This window comes from Crotalus tigris, unplaced genomic scaffold (genome assembly GCF_016545835.1).
Source record: "Crotalus tigris isolate CLP2741 ecotype Arizona unplaced genomic scaffold, ASM1654583v1 scf7180000019483.1746242, whole genome shotgun sequence".
Taxonomy (NCBI): Eukaryota; Metazoa; Chordata; class Lepidosauria; order Squamata; family Viperidae; genus Crotalus; species Crotalus tigris.
Genome location: NW_024097562.1, coordinates 73669 through 91225, shown reverse-complemented (window position 1 = coordinate 91225; position 17557 = coordinate 73669). Strand labels below are relative to the sequence as shown.

Sequence of the window (17557 nt, the reverse complement as noted above, 5' to 3'; positions counted from 1 at the left end):
ATACAAAGTTACGAGTGGTGCAAAGAGCCACAGAAAGATACGTGTTTGGCATCACAAGACAAGATAGAAAGACCCTCACATAGATTAGAGAGCAAATGAAAGCATTTGATGTCATGAAGAGAGTAAAAGAATGGAAATGGAAGTGGGCTGGTCACATAAAAAGAAGAACTAATGGCAGGTGGACCAAGGCAGTCATAGAATGGATCCCGCTTGATAAAGAGCGTCCATGAAAGAGACCTAGAACAAGATGGATCAACGACATCAGCCAAGTAGTGCAGGCTCAATTGGCAAAAGAAAGCTCGGGACCATATTGGTTGGAAACATGAGGAAGAGGCCTTCATCCTGCAGTGGATAGACAATGGCTAAAATGATGATGATGGTGGTGGTGGTGATGACAACAACAAGAGTTCTGAATGTGGGACATTTTTTAGTAGTATCAGTAGTGGGAAAAATGGATATGGAATAAGAAAAATGATACAAATGGGAGTGGCAAAAGGATAACTTCAGAAAAAGATGTCATATAAAGTATTAGAACTTCTTCCAACAGAACGAATGGAGTGTGAATATAAGAGGTTTCTGAATCTGCCTATTTAGTTGCCTTTGATAGAGAAAATGCAGCGAAGCTTTGCAAGTTTTATATAAATGCCAAAATATTAGAGCAAGTAGATGGATTTGTTTTTTAGTCAAATGTTTACTAAAAATTGAATCTATTATCTATCTCTATCTATCTATATCTTTGGAAAAAATAATTGAGAAATTTTTAAGAACTGTAAAGATTAGATAGATAGATAGATAGATAGATAGATAGATAGATAGATAGATAGATAGATAGGCAGGCAGGCAGGCAGGCAGGCAGGCAGGCAGATTTTCATATTTCTAGACTGCTCATCTCTCTCAAGGAGATATATAATGATTGGATAGGAAGCAGACTTTCGCAGCGAAGAAATGTTTTTCAAAAAAGTTTAAAAGGCTAAGTACAAGACAGTGTGTCATTAAAGTTGAACGCCACAGGCATGGAATGTTTAAGTATAGATGGTAACAAAAGAGATGAAATCAAGATTTTGAACATTCCTCATTTCTGTTAACCCCACTTCCAATGCTCTCCTGCTTCATCAGCAGAAACATCATAATATCATAATATGCAAGAAAGGCCCATTTAAAAATATTTTGGATATTAGTGCACTAGTTGTATTGAAAAAACACGTAAGCCAAATTGGAAATCGTAAGACTCAAAGCACAGAAATATGGCACTAACAACCAGTAACATTCTCATTAAAATACTCTCATTAAAAACAACTCTCTACTGAATGTTTTTATTTACAATAAAGGAGGAAAAAATCTATATGTATGTAGCATTCACTCAACTGACAAGGTCCATTACAACACTTTTGTTTATAATTTAATTTCACACCATTTCAAAAACTGTAACACAAGGGAACAGAATAATTTTAAGATGCTTTAAAAATTGTACTTTAGATTGCAAACCTGTACACGCTAATGTGAGCGTAAGCCCCATTAAACAATAACTTCTTTGTGAGTAAACATGCAGAAGTTTGCATTTTTAATTGTAAGAATTTTGTATTGTGGATAGGGTATCTTTAAAAAAAGCTTTGACATTTAATAGCGCATAAGATGTCCATTTTTTCTGCAGCCGTGGAAGTGATCCAAGAACAAGCCTAAAGAAAGAAAAAAAATAATTATAATAATATATAAAACAATTACATGGTACTTTTATGATAGACACTTTTTAAAAATGGATTGTTATACATCTGGGAGAATATTAATATATTTCTGATACCGATTGGTAAAATCCATTTCTGAAATCCATGTTTGCTCTAATCCAGAGTTTCAAGTCTGCAGCCTGTAGAGAAGCAGTATTTTTTTCCATTATTCATTGGAAAGGATATGGTAGAAAAGGTGACATTTTGTTCTCAGAACAAAAATCTGGGCATCAGAGTTATTTCTGATTTTTTTTTTAATTGTTGGCTTCTTGCTGGGGAGATGAAAGGATGCCTTAAAATGCTGAAATTTAATCTTTATCCACTTATTCTTTAAGTTCTTCAATAGAATGGTTAGGAAAGTGTGTGTATGTGTATACACATACATACACACACACATATATCTATAATACATGCATCCACACATTAGTGCCTGGAAAATTTATAAAAAAATATAAAAATTATACGATTTGGTGAAATATAATTTTTATACTCTTTCCCATGCATTCCAACCGTACAAAGCATTATTTGAAAGAACAAGTAAGATAAAAACCTTTTTAATAGAAAGTAGCTGATCTTCTTCCATTACGTGGCTACAAAAGAAAAAGAAAGGATAGATCAATTGTATCTTTTGGAATGCCTCTGTAAGAATTATAAACTTGATTCTTGGAATTTGTGATTTGAAACAAATTTCTAACGTGTTAATGATTTTTTTTTCAGATCTCACGTTTTAATTACAGCTGAATGTTAGAGAAGAGATTTGAGATTTTCATTAATAAAGGAAAGAGAAAAGTAGGGGAAAAGGAGCAAAAAAATGCCACCTTGGCCTCTATTTACCTTAAACTAAGCCTTCTGACTGCAAGTTGCCCTAGAGAGGTCTATAAAATATGAACTCTGCCTAGCTCAGGGGTAGGCAACCTTGGCTCTTTTATGACTCGAGGACTTCAGCTCCCAGAATTCCTGAGCCAGCATGGCTCAGCTTGGAAACCTCTCCCTTTCCCCAGCATGGCTGGCTCAGGAATTCTGGGAGTTGAAGTCCACGAGTCATAAAAGAGCCAAGGTTGCCTACCTCTGGCTAGGCTTAGGCCGCTTTATGACTCGTGGACTTCAACTCCCAGAATTCCTGAGCCAGCATGGCTCAGCTTGGAAACCTCTCCCTTTCCCCTTAGCATGGCTGGCTCAGGAATTCTGGGAGTTGAAGTCCACGAGTCATAAAAGAGCCAAGGTTGCCTACTCCTGGTCTAGCTCATTGATTTAACGCACTAGCATTCATACTGATATATTCCGCAGAATATATGGTGCTAGAGGTAGCAGTGATAATCTGTAGCTGAGGACTGCAGCATTACTCTCTGGTAGATAATCTGAACAATTGGCACCTATCAGGTATATCTGTACCTCTTTATCCCCCAGGACCTTTTGTTGATCTCTTCAGAGAGTGCTGGAAGTTCAGCATTTCAGATCATTGAAATTGATCCTACTCTTTCACCTTGAGGAGATTTCTTTATTTAAGTCATCCTGTCCTCTCCTGCTGCGTGCACTTTTTGTGCACATGCACATACACAGAATTGGAGTGTTTAATGAAGGCAAAAGCACAGCTGAAGGAGAACATCTGTTTTCAAGCTTTGTTCTTTAATAGGTTGCTGTTGCGTGTCAAAAAATGGAAGCATTCTATCTACTGTATGCCTCTTAAATTGGTTGTATGATGCATTTAAAGCAGAGTCACGAAAATAAATAAAATTGGCTGCATCATCTATCATTCCACTATTGGTAGTTCTGAATTATTGGCTAGCCAAAAAAGCTCTTCCCAAAGGATGACCTCAGTTCTCAAGCCTAGTTTGTGTTTGTTGTCTTGTAATATAGCCTTGAGCCAGAAACAAACAGAAATGGACGTACTCGGAACATAAAGTATCGTCTACTTTGAACTCCTCCAGGTATTTGAAGTTCTTCCTAAAAAGAGAACAGATTTCAGAATCCCAAACACTGAGGCAAAGTAACGAAGATATATTTTCATCCTTTTGCACATCACAAGGACTTTTGCTCCTACAAACCATCTCCATTTAGTCTAATGAATGAATATTCCTGCTGGCCATAAATGGGAAACATTTACACCAGGGATAGGCAACCTCGGCTCTTTTATGACTCATGGACTTCATGAGTCATAAAAGTTGAAGTCCAGGAGTCATAAAAGAGCCAAGGTTGCCTACCCCTAATTTACACCAACATTCTGTGAACATTTTGTGAGGTGGATTATAAAACCTCATCCAGAATGTTGTGCTAAAAAGTCCTTAATTATTAAGAGCAGTGTAAGTGTGGTTTCCCTGGCTTTTCTTTCATTTTCTTTATGGTAAGAATGTTTGCATGAGGACTTTCAGGTATAGTTCACAACGCACCACACAAAGAAACGCAAAGTAGTTTGTTCCTTTCAGCCTTGGTGGGATGTAAACTCACTCATTACGTCTTATTGCTTTGTGTGAATCAATTCCATTATGGCAAGAAAAGTGGATAAAGAATTCCAACTTAGTGTTATACACAAACTCAGTTTTAGGATTACAAGTTGTCTGTCAACGCTGCTAACATCGGATGTTCTTGCTTTGACAACATATGGAGATGCAGCCATTTTCCTTCTTATGTTTTATTCGTAGAATCAGAGTTAGAATTAGATGATACTGGGGGGGGGAGGAAGAGGAATGTGGATGGGAGTTTAGTTATACATAACATTGTAACTAGGGTGAGAACCAAGGTTTTTTGAAATAAGAGATGATAAGAAATGGCCGGTTGAAGAACTGGAGGGAAAGCCGGCATTTCAAATTAATTGGAGAATGTGATTTACGACTGTTAATTAGAGGAGGGAATTGTGCTTTGATACTATGTGCTCAGGGAAGGGGAATTCAGATTTTGGCTTTGCCTATGTACGTGCCGATACTATGCTACTCAAATAAAGATTCTTTCAGGTAAACAATGCCTAGAAGTTCTTTGAAGAGTTTCATCTGTCGGAACCATGACATAGTCCTTGAATTATGAGTAGACTTTTGCATTGAAAAGCTATGCTGTCCTTATTAATAAAAAGTCATACCTACCAACTTTATTTCTTCCATGTTTTGAGGTGCCACATAAACAGATTTAAACATCATAAATGCTTGAGATATATCCTAATAGATTCTATGGCTTGATCTCCTATTATTGTCCTATTGAAACTAATAGTACAAGACTGCCATGAGTAAGTTAGGCTATAGTGTTAAATGAATGTAGGATTTAGTTCCGAATAAAACAGTATAAGCATGCACTGAGAAACACAGGGAGTCCTCGACTTACGACCACAACTGAGCCCAAAATTTATGTTGCTCAGTGAGACATTTGTTAAGCGAGTTTTGCCCCCTTTTACGACTTTCCTCGCCACATTTGTTAAGTGAGTGAATCACTGCAGTTGTTAAGCCAGTAACCCGGTTGTTAAGTGAATCTGGCTTCCCCATTGGCTTTGTCAGAAGGTTGCAAAAGGGGATCACATGACCTCCCGGGACACAGCAACCGTCATAAACACGAGTCAGTTGCCAAGCGCCTGAATTTTGATCATGTGATCAAGGGGACGCTGCAAAGGTCGTAACTGTGAAAAACGGTTGTAACCCATGTTTTTCAGTGCCATTGTAACTGCGAACGGTCACCAAATGAACCGTTGTAAGTCGAGGACTACTGTATGATACAGCCCAATAGAAATAATTAAAACTAAGAAAAAGAAGTTTTAAAAAAAAAAGATGAGTAAGACACATGAAGTTATGCTATTGTGCATAATTCAGAAGTTACGTACATCCGCTTTGTATCTCTTCTGTCTCCGGTCATGAAGTTGGGGCACCAGTGGCAGCATAGGGTGTGTGACCAATGGCTAAGACAACAGGAAGAGAGAAATGTGAACGGCAGTGAGATTTTAGCTTGAGTTGGGGAGAAAATCCCTCTCCTGCAACAGACACTCGTGAGCACAGCAGAGACCTACACAATAAACATCCTACAGACTTGAAAATATGGTATTTTGGGAGTCAGGCCTGAGGGAACCACTGTTACTCCAAAACTGGCTAGAGAGTCCAAATACAGGTAGTCCTGGACTTACAACAGTTTGCTTAGTGACCGTTCAAAGTTACAAGCCCTGAAAAAAGTGACTGATGATCATTGTTCACACGTTATGTCCAATGCAGCATCCCCATGGTCACGTGATCAAAAGCCAGATACTTGGCAACTGGCTAATATTTATGACAGTTACAGTGTCCCAGGGTCACGTGATCCCCTTTTGCGACTGTCTGTCAAGCAAAGTCAACGGGGAAGGCAGATTCATTTAACAGCCATGTTACTAATTTCATAACTGCAGTGATTCACTGAACAACGGTGGCAAGGAAGGTCGTAAAATGGGACAAAACCCACTTAACAAATGTCTCACTTAGCAACAGAAATTGTGGTCTCAATTGTTGTTATAAATCAAGAATGACCTGTAGGTTAAGGAGGCCTCTTCTAACCACAAATATTAAGTGTTATAAATGAGACTAAATTGTATTCACTCCGTTATTAGTCTATTTTTTTTTCTCTTTCAAGCGTAAGATGAAATGCTTGTGGGATTTTTCAGCTTACATATTAAGCCTTCAGCCCTGTGCATCATGTAGATGGATAAGAAGGGAGGAACAATGGACTGTAGTCTGGCATGGCATTTTAGGAGGGCATGCTGGGGGGGTGGGAATCAGGATGACAGCAAATCCCCTGACCTCCAGACGGGAGAATTTTACAAATCAATGCCAGTTAGAATCGTTGGCCTAATTCTTTGAATCCAGCCATCTCTCTCACACATGCCCAGGAGCAAGGCTCCTTCGATCCAACTCAGCAATCCATGATTTGCCTGACTGCCTCTACAAACTCTATATCAGGGGTGTCCAATCTGGGCAATTTTTAAGACTTGTGGACTTCAACTCGCCAGAATTCCCCAGCTAGCCGGCTCAATTGCTTTTCTTCTATATGGCCTTGCAGAATTCAGCTGCTACTTAAAGCAGACTTTCTGCCAGGAATTGTACATGCCCGCAGTGCTGTAGAATTCCTTGTTGGTGGTTAAAACTTTTGATACAACGAATTAATGCAGAATAAACTTCCTCTTGTTTGTTACGGTTTATTTCCTATTTGTTTAGAACAGGGCTTTTCAACCGGAGGTACGGGTACCACCTGTGGTACATTGGGACTTGGCAGGTGGTACGCAAACATTCTAGAAAAGTGGTAGTGAGGGAGGAGAATGAGCTGAACCGGTGGCAGCATCGCACAAGCCTGAGCGAGAGATGGCTGGAGCTACAGGGCTGTCAGGGCTCAGCGGAAGCGCCAGGATCAGCACCAGGCTCCAGCTGGAGCTCAGCACTGATCCTGGTGCTTCTGCTGAGCCCAGAAGAAGCGCCAATCAGCTGGAATGTTGCGGCATCTCCAGGGTCTTGTGATTTACATTCAGATGCTTGGCAACTGATTCGTATTTATGACGGTCACAGTGTCCCAGGGTTATGTGAAGTGACCAAAACCTGCTGCAACCACCCAGCAGACGGGGGGAATAAAAACCAAACATCCCCTCACCACACCCCTGCTGCCAATCCTCAACAGAAATGCTCACAACAATGGAAACCTCAGACAGGAGGAAGGGTGCCGCCGGGTGGGCAGGCAGGTGTCTTGCTCGGCTGTGGCTTGGGGAGCACTTTTTTCAGTGCCACTGTAACTTTGAACAATCACTAAGCGAACTGTTGTAAGTCGAGGACTATCTGTACTTTATCACTTTTTTCCTTCTTTTTTTTTTTGGTTATCAGGTTTTTGACACCTTGCTAGACGACTGGTGGTACTCAGATATTGCCATATCCTAAAAGTGGTACAATGGGTGAAAAGGTTGAAAAGCCCTGGTTTAGAATGCCTGTAAAAGTTCACACAACAACATAGAGTCTTATAAACATTCACAAAATGCATCACGGTAGAACTATCGTAGTATAGTGTTTTTTTATTTCTTTGCATTCCCAGTGATAAACCAACATGGCAAAAGTTGTAATAAACTGGATATCACAGGACATACAAAGGCAATGGGAACTAATAAACTATAAAAAAAAGCAAACTGAAAACAATTATGCTGTTTTTGGCAACAGGACATAATTTCTTTCTAGGCTAATGATAACTTTAGAATAATTTGTAGATCTGTAAAAAAGAATAATCATTTCTGATATTCTCCCAGAATTTGCCCCAAATGGCTTTCTGCCACAATGACTGACAAGGTGACATTAACTATGTTATAAAATGAATGACAAATTGTTAAATTTGCCAGGAGAATTTTGATGAATGACAGAAGATGTGGATAAAATACTTAACATTTCTTTGGAGCAATTCTAACACACTAAAAGCAAGATCTCTTAAAACATTTTGCATACAATTCAGACAGAGCTGGGCAACTAGCTATATAGGCTTTATGCAGTCCCAAACTTTTTTCCCATTAAAATACCAAAATTTCATTATAGTATGCATTTGTTTAAGAAATTCAAATTAAGTAAATAGCTGCATTACATCTATATTAATACTTTTTTTTTTACTGAAAGCAGCCACTACATGTAGTCCTCAATTTATGACCACAATTGAGCCCAAAATGTCTGTTTTAAGTGAGACATTTGTTAAGGGAATTTTGCCATTTTACGACTTTTCTTGCCTCAGTCTTTTAAGTGAATCACTGCAGTTACCGTATTTTCCGGTGTATAAGGCGACTTGGCGTATAAGACAACCCCTGTCTTCGGCGCCGATTTCCATGCCTAGAAAGTCGTCTTATACGGCGGAAACTACTGTAATTTCTGATGTATAAGACGACTTGGCATATAATGGTCATAAGTCACTACTTTCAGTGCAGTTGTAACTTTGAACAGTCACTAAATGAACTGTTGTAAGTCAAGGACTACCTGTACACTAAAAGCTAAAAAAAAAAAAACTATCTCCAGTAATATTACAGTCCCGTACCTTCAAATCTTGAACTTTTATTTTTTAAGTGTAATTCCTGCCTGCAGAAAGATTTCTTGCCTTTCTAGGTTTATGTATAAATATTAAACATATTTCTTTTGATGAAATCCAACCCCCAAATTAATTTAATCTTATATAACCTTATGTCAGTTAGAAAGATGTTATGATATTAATGTAGATTAATGTAGACAAACTATGGTTGACATCAACTTTGGTTAGTTTCTAATGACAATTTTAGGAAAGCATGGCTTGAAATTAACTTAATTCAAAATAATCTGCACCACAGTCAGTAATTTCTCAAATAAAAATGTTAGAAAGGAATAAACACTGAAGTTTTTCAGCCATACAAAGAACATTGCCCAGTTTCCCAATAAAGCTTGTTTTGCTATGTAATACAGAAAATTTTGAATATAAATTCATTTCAAGGCATATGTAAGTTAGAAATGGCTTATTCATATCTGCTGGTTTGCAAAACTTTCAGAATAAGATTTTTAAATTACCTACCTAATTTACCTAACTTACAATTTGAGCAATGATTCTGCTAACCAGCCGCCTACAGAAGCCCCGTTGGGGAGATAGCTGGCAAATAAATTCATCAATAAGTAAGTAAACGATTTAAACTAAAGATATACAGAACTGAACATTCTGCCAGCCGCTTCCAATCTGGAAGATTGTATTTTGAAAAAAAAAAAATTGTTATTATTGATATAGTAATTTCAACATGTTTTAGAGGAAAAACAGACCATCCAGTTTTGCATATTCCTTATTTAAATTTATCAGTCTGTGACCGTGCAATAGCTGGTATCAGGGGCCACAAAGCTGAGAATCCATTAGCATCCGTCATTTGCTTGAAAACTAATTATAAAACATGACAAGTAAACCGGAATGCAGCTTGCCCCTTATTGTTGCAAGTGATGACAGTTGTAAAATGGACCATCACATGACCAATTTTATGACTTTTGCAGCAGTCATTAAAAGGAACCCATTGTTCGCTATGGGTGTGCTTTTTCTGAAAATTGGAAGTAAGTGTCATGTTTTGGCCAAAATGTCATACACTGTGGTCATGTGACCACAGGACACTGCAAATGGACATAAATGTGGACTGGTTACTAAGCACTCGAAATGAGCCCATGTGACTGGGAGATGATAGCAAATGGAACTTTGGAACCGGGTCTTGAGTAATGTATTGGGAGGGCCGTCGGAACTTTGAACAATTGCTAAGCAAACGGTCGTAAGTCAAAACTACCTGTACAGAAAAATCTGAGTACCATATTAAAAAATACAGCAATAACTGTTATTACCTTATCATTCTGTAGAAATTCCAGAACCATAAAGCAAAATTCTTCCAGTGCATTGGATGGCTTAAAAAAAAAAAAAAGAGGTTAGATTAATGAACTGAAAGCATCCTCCTCTTAAAAAAAATAAATAACATATTTGCATTATTTAAAATGTTAAATTCAACTGACCTGAGGCAGAGTATCTATAGCTGGGATAGCAGAACACATATCCTCTATCTATCAAGATTGATAAGAAGGTAGATTCAGTAACGTTTTCAACTGAACAAAAATGAAAGCAATTTAGTTTTTTTGTTGAGTATTACAAATGTAGTATATATCAGTCCCCTATTAAAATTTTCAATTATTAAATCTGTTTTTTTTAAAAAAAACGCATAGAACAAATGGCACGGGTACACCCTTGTGTTAAATAAGACAACTCTGAAAGAAGCAACACAAGGGATACTGTTTTCTACCTCATTCCACACTTTTTCTCCTTGGAGAACATGGGACACCACTGGTGCACCTGGGAAATAAGAAAAAAAAATCTGGCTGTAAATTTTCTATTTATGATATTACGAACTGTGCAAAGATCACCAACTCTGAATGTGTCAATGAATAAACAAATATTGTTACTCAGAAAATAGGACGACAGTGATAGTAACAAAAAAACGGGCTAGACATTGAATAGAACAAGAAGCTGATATTCAGAGTCTGAAAACAGCTCACTTCAGGCCTGATTTATGTCGTGACATGAAATATGATATGCTTACATCATTGCTTTTTAATGCTTCTCATTAATTTCAGTGCCAAAATATTTGTGAACAGAGTATTGAAATTTCAACATTTTTGAATCTGAACTGCAGAGTAGACATTGGATTATGTGTATCACATGTTTTCGAACACATTTTATTTTAATCTCTATTCATAAAAACATTGAGTTTCAAATGTGATCCACCCCATAAACAGCTACATATATTTGAATGCAGAATTTTATTTTAATTTTAAATTGGACAGTGTTCCCACTTTACCTAGATGTGAATTCTACATACTCAGGTATTTAAAAAAAAAAATAGAGAAAAATATACTATGTATTTCTGTCTCTTTCATTCTCTAAAAGACATATATTCAACCACTAATCAATATTTGAACTATTTATGAATAAGAAATTTTTATGGTTCTTTGTTTATAAGGAATCATAAGTATATGGAAGAAACAGTCAGGAAATATACTATAGATCAGTGGTTCTCAACCTGTGGGTCGGGACCCCATTTGGGGTCGAACAACCATTTCACAGGGGTCGCCAAATAACGCAGTCCGCCATTTTTTCCTCCTTTTCCTTAGCTGTGCTACTCCCTTTTATTCTATTGGCTTTTGAAAGCCAATAGAATAGACTCTCTTGAATAGAGTCTAATTCTATTGGCTTTCAAAAGCCAATAGGAATTGTCCAGGCTGTCTCTGCCCTGCTGAGCCCGCCAAAAGTCCCATTCTGCAAACGGTGCTGCATCAGTTGAGTAGTCCTCGACTTACGACCGGTTGGGGGGTCACGGCATTAAAAAGGTTGAGAACCACTGCTATAGATTAACATTTGCTACAGCATCCATGGTGGCCTTGGAAATATTACCAGGGGTAGGCAACCTTGGCTCTTTTACGACTTGTGGACTTCAACTCCCAGAATTCCTGAGCCAGCCATGCTGAGGGGAAGGGAGAGGTTTCCATGCTAAGCCATGCTGGCTCAGGAATTCTGGGAATTGAAGTCCACAAGTCATAAAAGAGCCAAGGTTGCCTACCCCTGCCTACTACGAAGATCAGCATTGTGCAAACCATAGTATTTCCTTCACATATCTATGGATGTGAAAGTTGGATTTTAAAGACCAGGCTAGAAAAAGCATTCATGCCTTTGAACTTGAATATTCCTGAATATACTGAATATATGGTACCAATATCTGAGAGATTGCCACTTATTTCCAAAGCACCAGAGGGCAGGACAAGAAACAATGGATAAAAACTAATCAAAGAGAGAAGCAACCTGGAATTAAGGAGAAACTTCCTGTCAGTGAGGACAATTAACCAGTGGAACAGGTTGTTGTAAGAAGTTGTGGATGCTCCATCACTAGTGGTTTTTAAGAAGAGACTGGACAGCCATTTGTCTGAAATGGTATAGGATCTCCTGCTTCAGTAGGGGGCTGGACTAGAAGACCTTGAAGGTCTCTTCCAGCTCTATTCTGACTGACACTGTGTACAGCCAATCACAACACAAACCAATGGCTCATCAAATAATTTAACCCAGAGCTATCACTCAAGATACACAGAACCAATCTCAAATTAGCCTACCCTTATGTGAAAATCTGGATTCTTGAAATGACTTTAATGCTAGGGAAGATAGAAGGAAAGAGAAGAGAATAATCAGCAGCAAGGTGGATGGACTCACAGTGGCGATGGCTGTTGGAAGACTTGAAAAAATAGATTAAGGATAAGAATGATAAAAATCGAAAATGACTTGATTATATACAGATAGTCCTCGATTTACAGCCTTTCATTTAGTGACTGTTTGAAGTTACAACGGCACTGAAAAAAGTGACTTATGACCATTTCCCCCCACTTCTAACAGTTGTAGCATCCCCATGGTCACATGATGAAAATTTAGATGCTTGGTAACTGGTGCATATTTATGACGATTGCAGAGTCCCGGGGTCATGTGATCCCCTTTTGCGACCTTCTGACAAGTAAAGGTAATGTGGAAGGCAGATGTTACCAACTTCACAATTGCAATGATTCACTGAACAACTGTGCCAATAAAGGGCAAATTCACTTAACAGTTGTCTTGCTTAACAACAGAAATGTTGGGTGTTATTGTGGTCGTAAGTCAAGGACTACCTGTATAATCTATCAATTAATCTATGTTTATGGTGACACTGAATTATGTTGGTTGAAGACGTATATGGATGTGTACTAAGCTATACAGACTGAGAAATAAAATTATTTGCACTGGGAACAACAATGGCATACACACTTAGATTTATGTACCACTTCACAGTGCTTTACAGCCCTCTCTAAGCGGTTTACAGATTGCCCCAACAATCTGGGTCCCCATTTTACCGACCTCGGAAAGATGGAATCAACCTTTGAGCTGGTCAAGATCAAACTTCCGAACTACTGGCAGTTGGTAATCAGCAAAAGTAGTCTGCTGAATGAGATACTTAAGAATTGTGATCAAAGAAGAAGTTATAAGGTCAAAAATGTATTGATGCTAAAGGACAATGGTTTGAATACAAAATGAGAGGCCAGTTTAAAATAAGAATAATGATGGGATTTAGTCATATGGAGAAAAGGAATTAGGATCAACTGTGTGTTTGTGTGTATAAAAAGAAAGGTGAATTGGATCCATACAATTCTCAGAAAAAGAGAGCTGAGTTTCCGATGCATAGAAAGCGACATACAGATATAATGGCAGCCAGGATTATTTGCAAAAATACAAAGGTATGGAGAATATAGTGAATATCCAGATTTAAATCTGTTTCCTCTTCTTATCTCATGCAACTGATTTACTTTACATTCCTTTTTTTGTACTTTGCATCACCGTGCTCATCCCAAAAGGGAATTTGTTGTTGTTGTTGTTAATTGCGAAGTCGTGTCCGACCCATTGCGACCCCATGGACAACGTTCCTCCAGGTCTTCCTGTCCTCTACCATCTTCTGGAGTCCATTTAAGTTCACACCTACTGCATGACATTTATGTACGTATTCAAGTTGAATTATGTTAACAGGGAGTTTTCATCATTGCTACATAAAACAAATAAATAAAACCATACTATGTTCAAAAAGATATAATTAAACAATTCTGATTTTTTTATAATCTTATGCATATCTATTCTGAAGGAAATTGTAGTCACGGGGCTTTACTGCCCCAAAACTACAGTATGTATATGTATGTGTGTAAGTGTGTGTGGTGTGGATGGATGGATGGATAGATAGATAGCATTCAAATTGTAAAATGAGGGCAGAAAGAATAGACCCATTTAAAGCTTGTTAGTAAAAGATTTTATTATACACATCAGCAGTGCTTGCTGGTTGCTCTCTGGATGTTTCCATATGGGAGGCTCCTAGCACTACTAATTAAAAAAAAGGATTTTGCAACTATTCCACGTTTCTGTTTTTAAAGGAAGAAGAAAGTCATAGAAGAAGCAACAGAGAAATGAAAGGGAACTGCACTAAGAATACGATCTGGGCTAAGGACCACATTATAGTTCTAACCAGGCAATGCATATGCTTCGTTAATACTTTGTGTAGAAGCACAAACACTTAGAGAACATACAAACAAGACTCTGCAATTATTTGTTCTCTTCTTTATATTTTCATTTTTAGATTTTCATATTTTGAAGTGGTAACTATGAATATGATTTCATTTAGGACTATGAAGCAAGAAATACAGATCAGGCTAGATGATATTAAATATAAACGTTCCATATAATTGTATTTCTTTCTGCGCTTTGACTAGTGCTATCACTTTTGTTACTTTTTAGGGAAATAAGGACTCTAAATTATGGAATGGTTTGTCCATAAATAACCAGGATATTTTAAAATATATTTATCTACTTGCCTTAAAAATGTATCTTCAGGATCTACTAGCCCATTTAACTTTATATTTTAAATTCAAACTTTCCCTTAAATGAGCATACTATAGATATACTTGAAAATAATTAGAAAGGGAAATATGAATAGCTTGACCTACTTGGTATCTCAAAGCTATAACATCTGTATGCTGTACTATTGCAGAGATTTTTTTCTGCTGTGGCTTCTATTTAAAATTAATGTATAATATTCATTGGTATATCACATTTTTACATCAACTATTATTTGAAAATTCAATATTTTGTAGACTATTTATTAGCTGACCTAAAAAAAAAAGGCACTGCTGCTCTCTAGAAGGACTTAAACTTTGATAAGTAATTTTGCACTGGAAATGACATCCGTTGCTAAAAGTAAACTAGAATGAGACAGAGTTTTAAAATTGGAATTTACATTCTTACTGCTATCATTGTGATAAGGAGGAACCCCAGATTTGACTTAAAGCTTTGTAGTTACTCTGTGTGTATTATGCAGGACCTGCATTGAGGTGGTTTGTTGTTTTTTTTAAAGATTAGGACATAATTTTTTACAATTAATGATAAACTCCTAAGACATAGAACAGAGTTGGAAACAGTTGAAATATTCCATTTAGATCAGAGGAGTCCAACTTGGGCAACTTTAAACCCTGTGGACTTCCAACTCCCAGAATTCCCCAGCCAGGTTTGATTGGTGTAAAACAGGGGTAGGCAACCTGGGCTCTTTTATGACTGGTGGACTTCAACTCCCAGAATTCCTGAGCCAGCCATGCTGAGGGGAAAGGGAGAGTTTCCAAGTTGAGCCATGCTGGCTCAGGAATTCTGGGAATTGAAATCCACGAGTCATAAAAGAGCCAAGGTTGCCTACCCCTGGTGTAAAATGACATACCTTTTGAATTTGAGGTAACTTTTCATATGTTACACTGTAAGAAAAGCAGCTTACCGCAATGCGTAAACTGAACAGCAGTAATAAAGGAGAATATTTGTAGCTCAGGATTGACATGAGAGGTCCTTGGTGCTCTCTGAGCTTGCTTGTTTTCTTGCAGAGGTTTCATTACCCAAACTAGGTAACATCATCAGTAGTAGCATTTCATGACTTATTTTGGGTAATGAAACGTCTGCAAGAAAACAAGCAAGCTCAGAGAGCACCAAGGACCCCTCTTAACAGCCCGTTCTCGAGAAAATAGGTAAGTCACACAACAGTTGCCTTGTGTATTATCTGCTTTGGGACACCTGTCCCAAAATCCAAATAAAACCTTGTGTATTAAAATCCTGGTGAATTTTTTCGGAGGGGAGGCATGCAAACTTTTACATTTGCCTTAAAGTTGGAAGCAAGAAAAGTAAATTTTGAATAAGATTGAGAGGAAGGGGTACTTCGATAGGAAACTTCCCAAAGTTTCCCAAACCCTTCCCCATTTTTTATGGCTGTTTTAAAGAAGGGAATCTTCAGGCGGGTCCGGCGTAAGGCAGAGTCTCCCTGACATAAGAATGTAGTTATTTGAAATGCTTGATGTTTTCCATTCAAAGCAACATTGCACTAGAACAGGGGTAGGCAACCTTGGCTCTTTTATGACTGGGGGACTTCAACTCCCAGAATTCCTGAGCCAGCATGACTCAGCTTGGAAACCTCTCCCTTTCCCCTCAGCATGGCTGGCTCAGGAATTCTGGGAGTTGAAGTCCACTAGTCATAAAAGAGTCAATGTTGCCTACCCCAGCACTAGAACCACAGATAGTCCTTGACTTACAATAGTTCCTTTAGTGACCATTCAAAGTTACAACTGCACTGAAAAAAAGGGAGTTTTTCACACTTACGACCATTGCAACATGCCCATGGTCACATGATCCAAATTTAGAAGATTGATAACTAACTCCCTTTTAGTGCAGTGTCCCGGAATTCAGACGATCCCCTTTTGCGACCTTCTTACAAGCAACGTTGACGGGGAAGCAGGATTCACTTAACAACCGTGTTGCTAAATTAACAACCGCAGTGATTCACTTAACAACCGCGGGGAGGAAGGTCGTAAAAACGGCAAATCTCACTTAACAAATGTTTCCCTTAGCGACAGAAATGTTGGGCTCCATTGTGTAAGTCGAGGGTGACCTGTGTGATGAAAAAGGCGCATTTTCTGCTCCCCTGAACACTCTGGATTACTGGAGCTTTTGCTTTCACTGGATTCCCCCCCCCCAAAAAAAAATAAAAGTGTTTTGGGGGAGGGGAATCCCAGTGAGGTCGGTCGCTAAGAGAAGACACCGAGAAGGCTGCCCCTTACCTTTGCAGGAGCTCACCCCAAAGGCCAGCAAGGCGAGCAGCAACCTCCAGGGTATTCCGGGACCCGGCTTCCCCCGGCTGGGGCGACCGGCTTTGCCGGGGCTGCCGTCCTGAGCAAAGGCTGCTGCCGGCAACGGGCGCAGCTCCGGCTGGGTGCTGCAAGCGCTCTCTCTTCGCATGGTGCCTCTTTCCGCCGGCGCTCCTGCTCGTTTCCTTGGCTTTTTCCCTGCCGCTCTGCCGATGCTTTGGAAGTGCTGGGCGGGAGCGCTGCCGCTTTTAAATCTCCCGGATCTGGGGAAGGCGGCGACTGGACGGCTCCGGGGAGCGAGGTCAGCCCTTCCCGGCCAAACCCTCCTCGCCTCGCCCGCCCACGCGCGCCCTTTGGGGGATGACTCGGAGAGCGTCCGAAGCCGGGAAGCTGGTGGTCGCTGCTCCGCAGGTTGCCTTCAGTGAGGGGCGTCGTGCCGGCAGAACGAGTCCCCTGGAAGGTCTTGGGGAAGGGTTCCGCGGGTTGCCCAAGGGGCTCGTCCCCGGGGGGGGGGGCAGGTGTCTTTCCTTTTCTCTTCTGCTGGACGGGCAGAAGGGTGAGAGTCCGAATGTGACCCTTTGAAAAGGAAAGTGGGCGCCCCCCCCCACCCGTATGCAATGATTTTCTCCCTACAGCAGTGTTTGCCAAACTTGACCATTTTAAGGCATGAGGACT

The 17557-nt window shown here is 39.2% G+C and overlaps 1 protein-coding gene across 2 annotated transcripts; it reads right to left on the bottom strand.

Moving 5' to 3' along the window:
- Positions 1-948: 948 nt before the first annotated feature.
- On the bottom strand, positions 949-17190 carry NMU (neuromedin U). 2 transcript variants are annotated; one of them, XM_039362893.1, is made up of 9 exons: positions 16856-17190; positions 10459-10508; positions 10175-10222; positions 10010-10069; positions 9231-9287; positions 5521-5595; positions 3612-3665; positions 2272-2311; positions 949-1676 (listed from the first exon to the last, which is right to left on the bottom strand). In XM_039362893.1, exons 1-8 carry the CDS (start codon positions 17031-17033, stop codon positions 2276-2278), a joined length of 558 nt encoding a protein of 185 aa, XP_039218827.1. In that variant the 5' UTR covers positions 17034-17190; the 3' UTR covers positions 949-1676; positions 2272-2275. The 2 variants fall into 2 exon arrangements, with proteins under 2 accessions (XP_039218827.1, XP_039218828.1); XM_039362894.1 differs by lacking the exon at positions 9231-9287.
- Between the last annotated feature and the right edge of the window lie 367 nt (positions 17191-17557).

Bases quoted from the DNA above. Each gene is read 5' to 3' on its own strand.
- NMU (XM_039362893.1), bottom strand. From the start codon at position 17,033: ATGCGAAGAGAGAGCGCTTGCAGCACCCAGCCGGAGCTGCGCCCGTTG. The intron at 9,288-10,009 runs GTAATAACAGTT...TTTATTTGCCAG, and splicing joins AATTTCTACAGAATGATAAG to CTATCTCCCCAACGGGGCTT. The intron at 3,666-5,520 runs GTACGTAACTTC...TTCTCTTTTTAG, and splicing joins AGAAGAGATACAAAGCGGAT to GAAGAACTTCAAATACCTGG.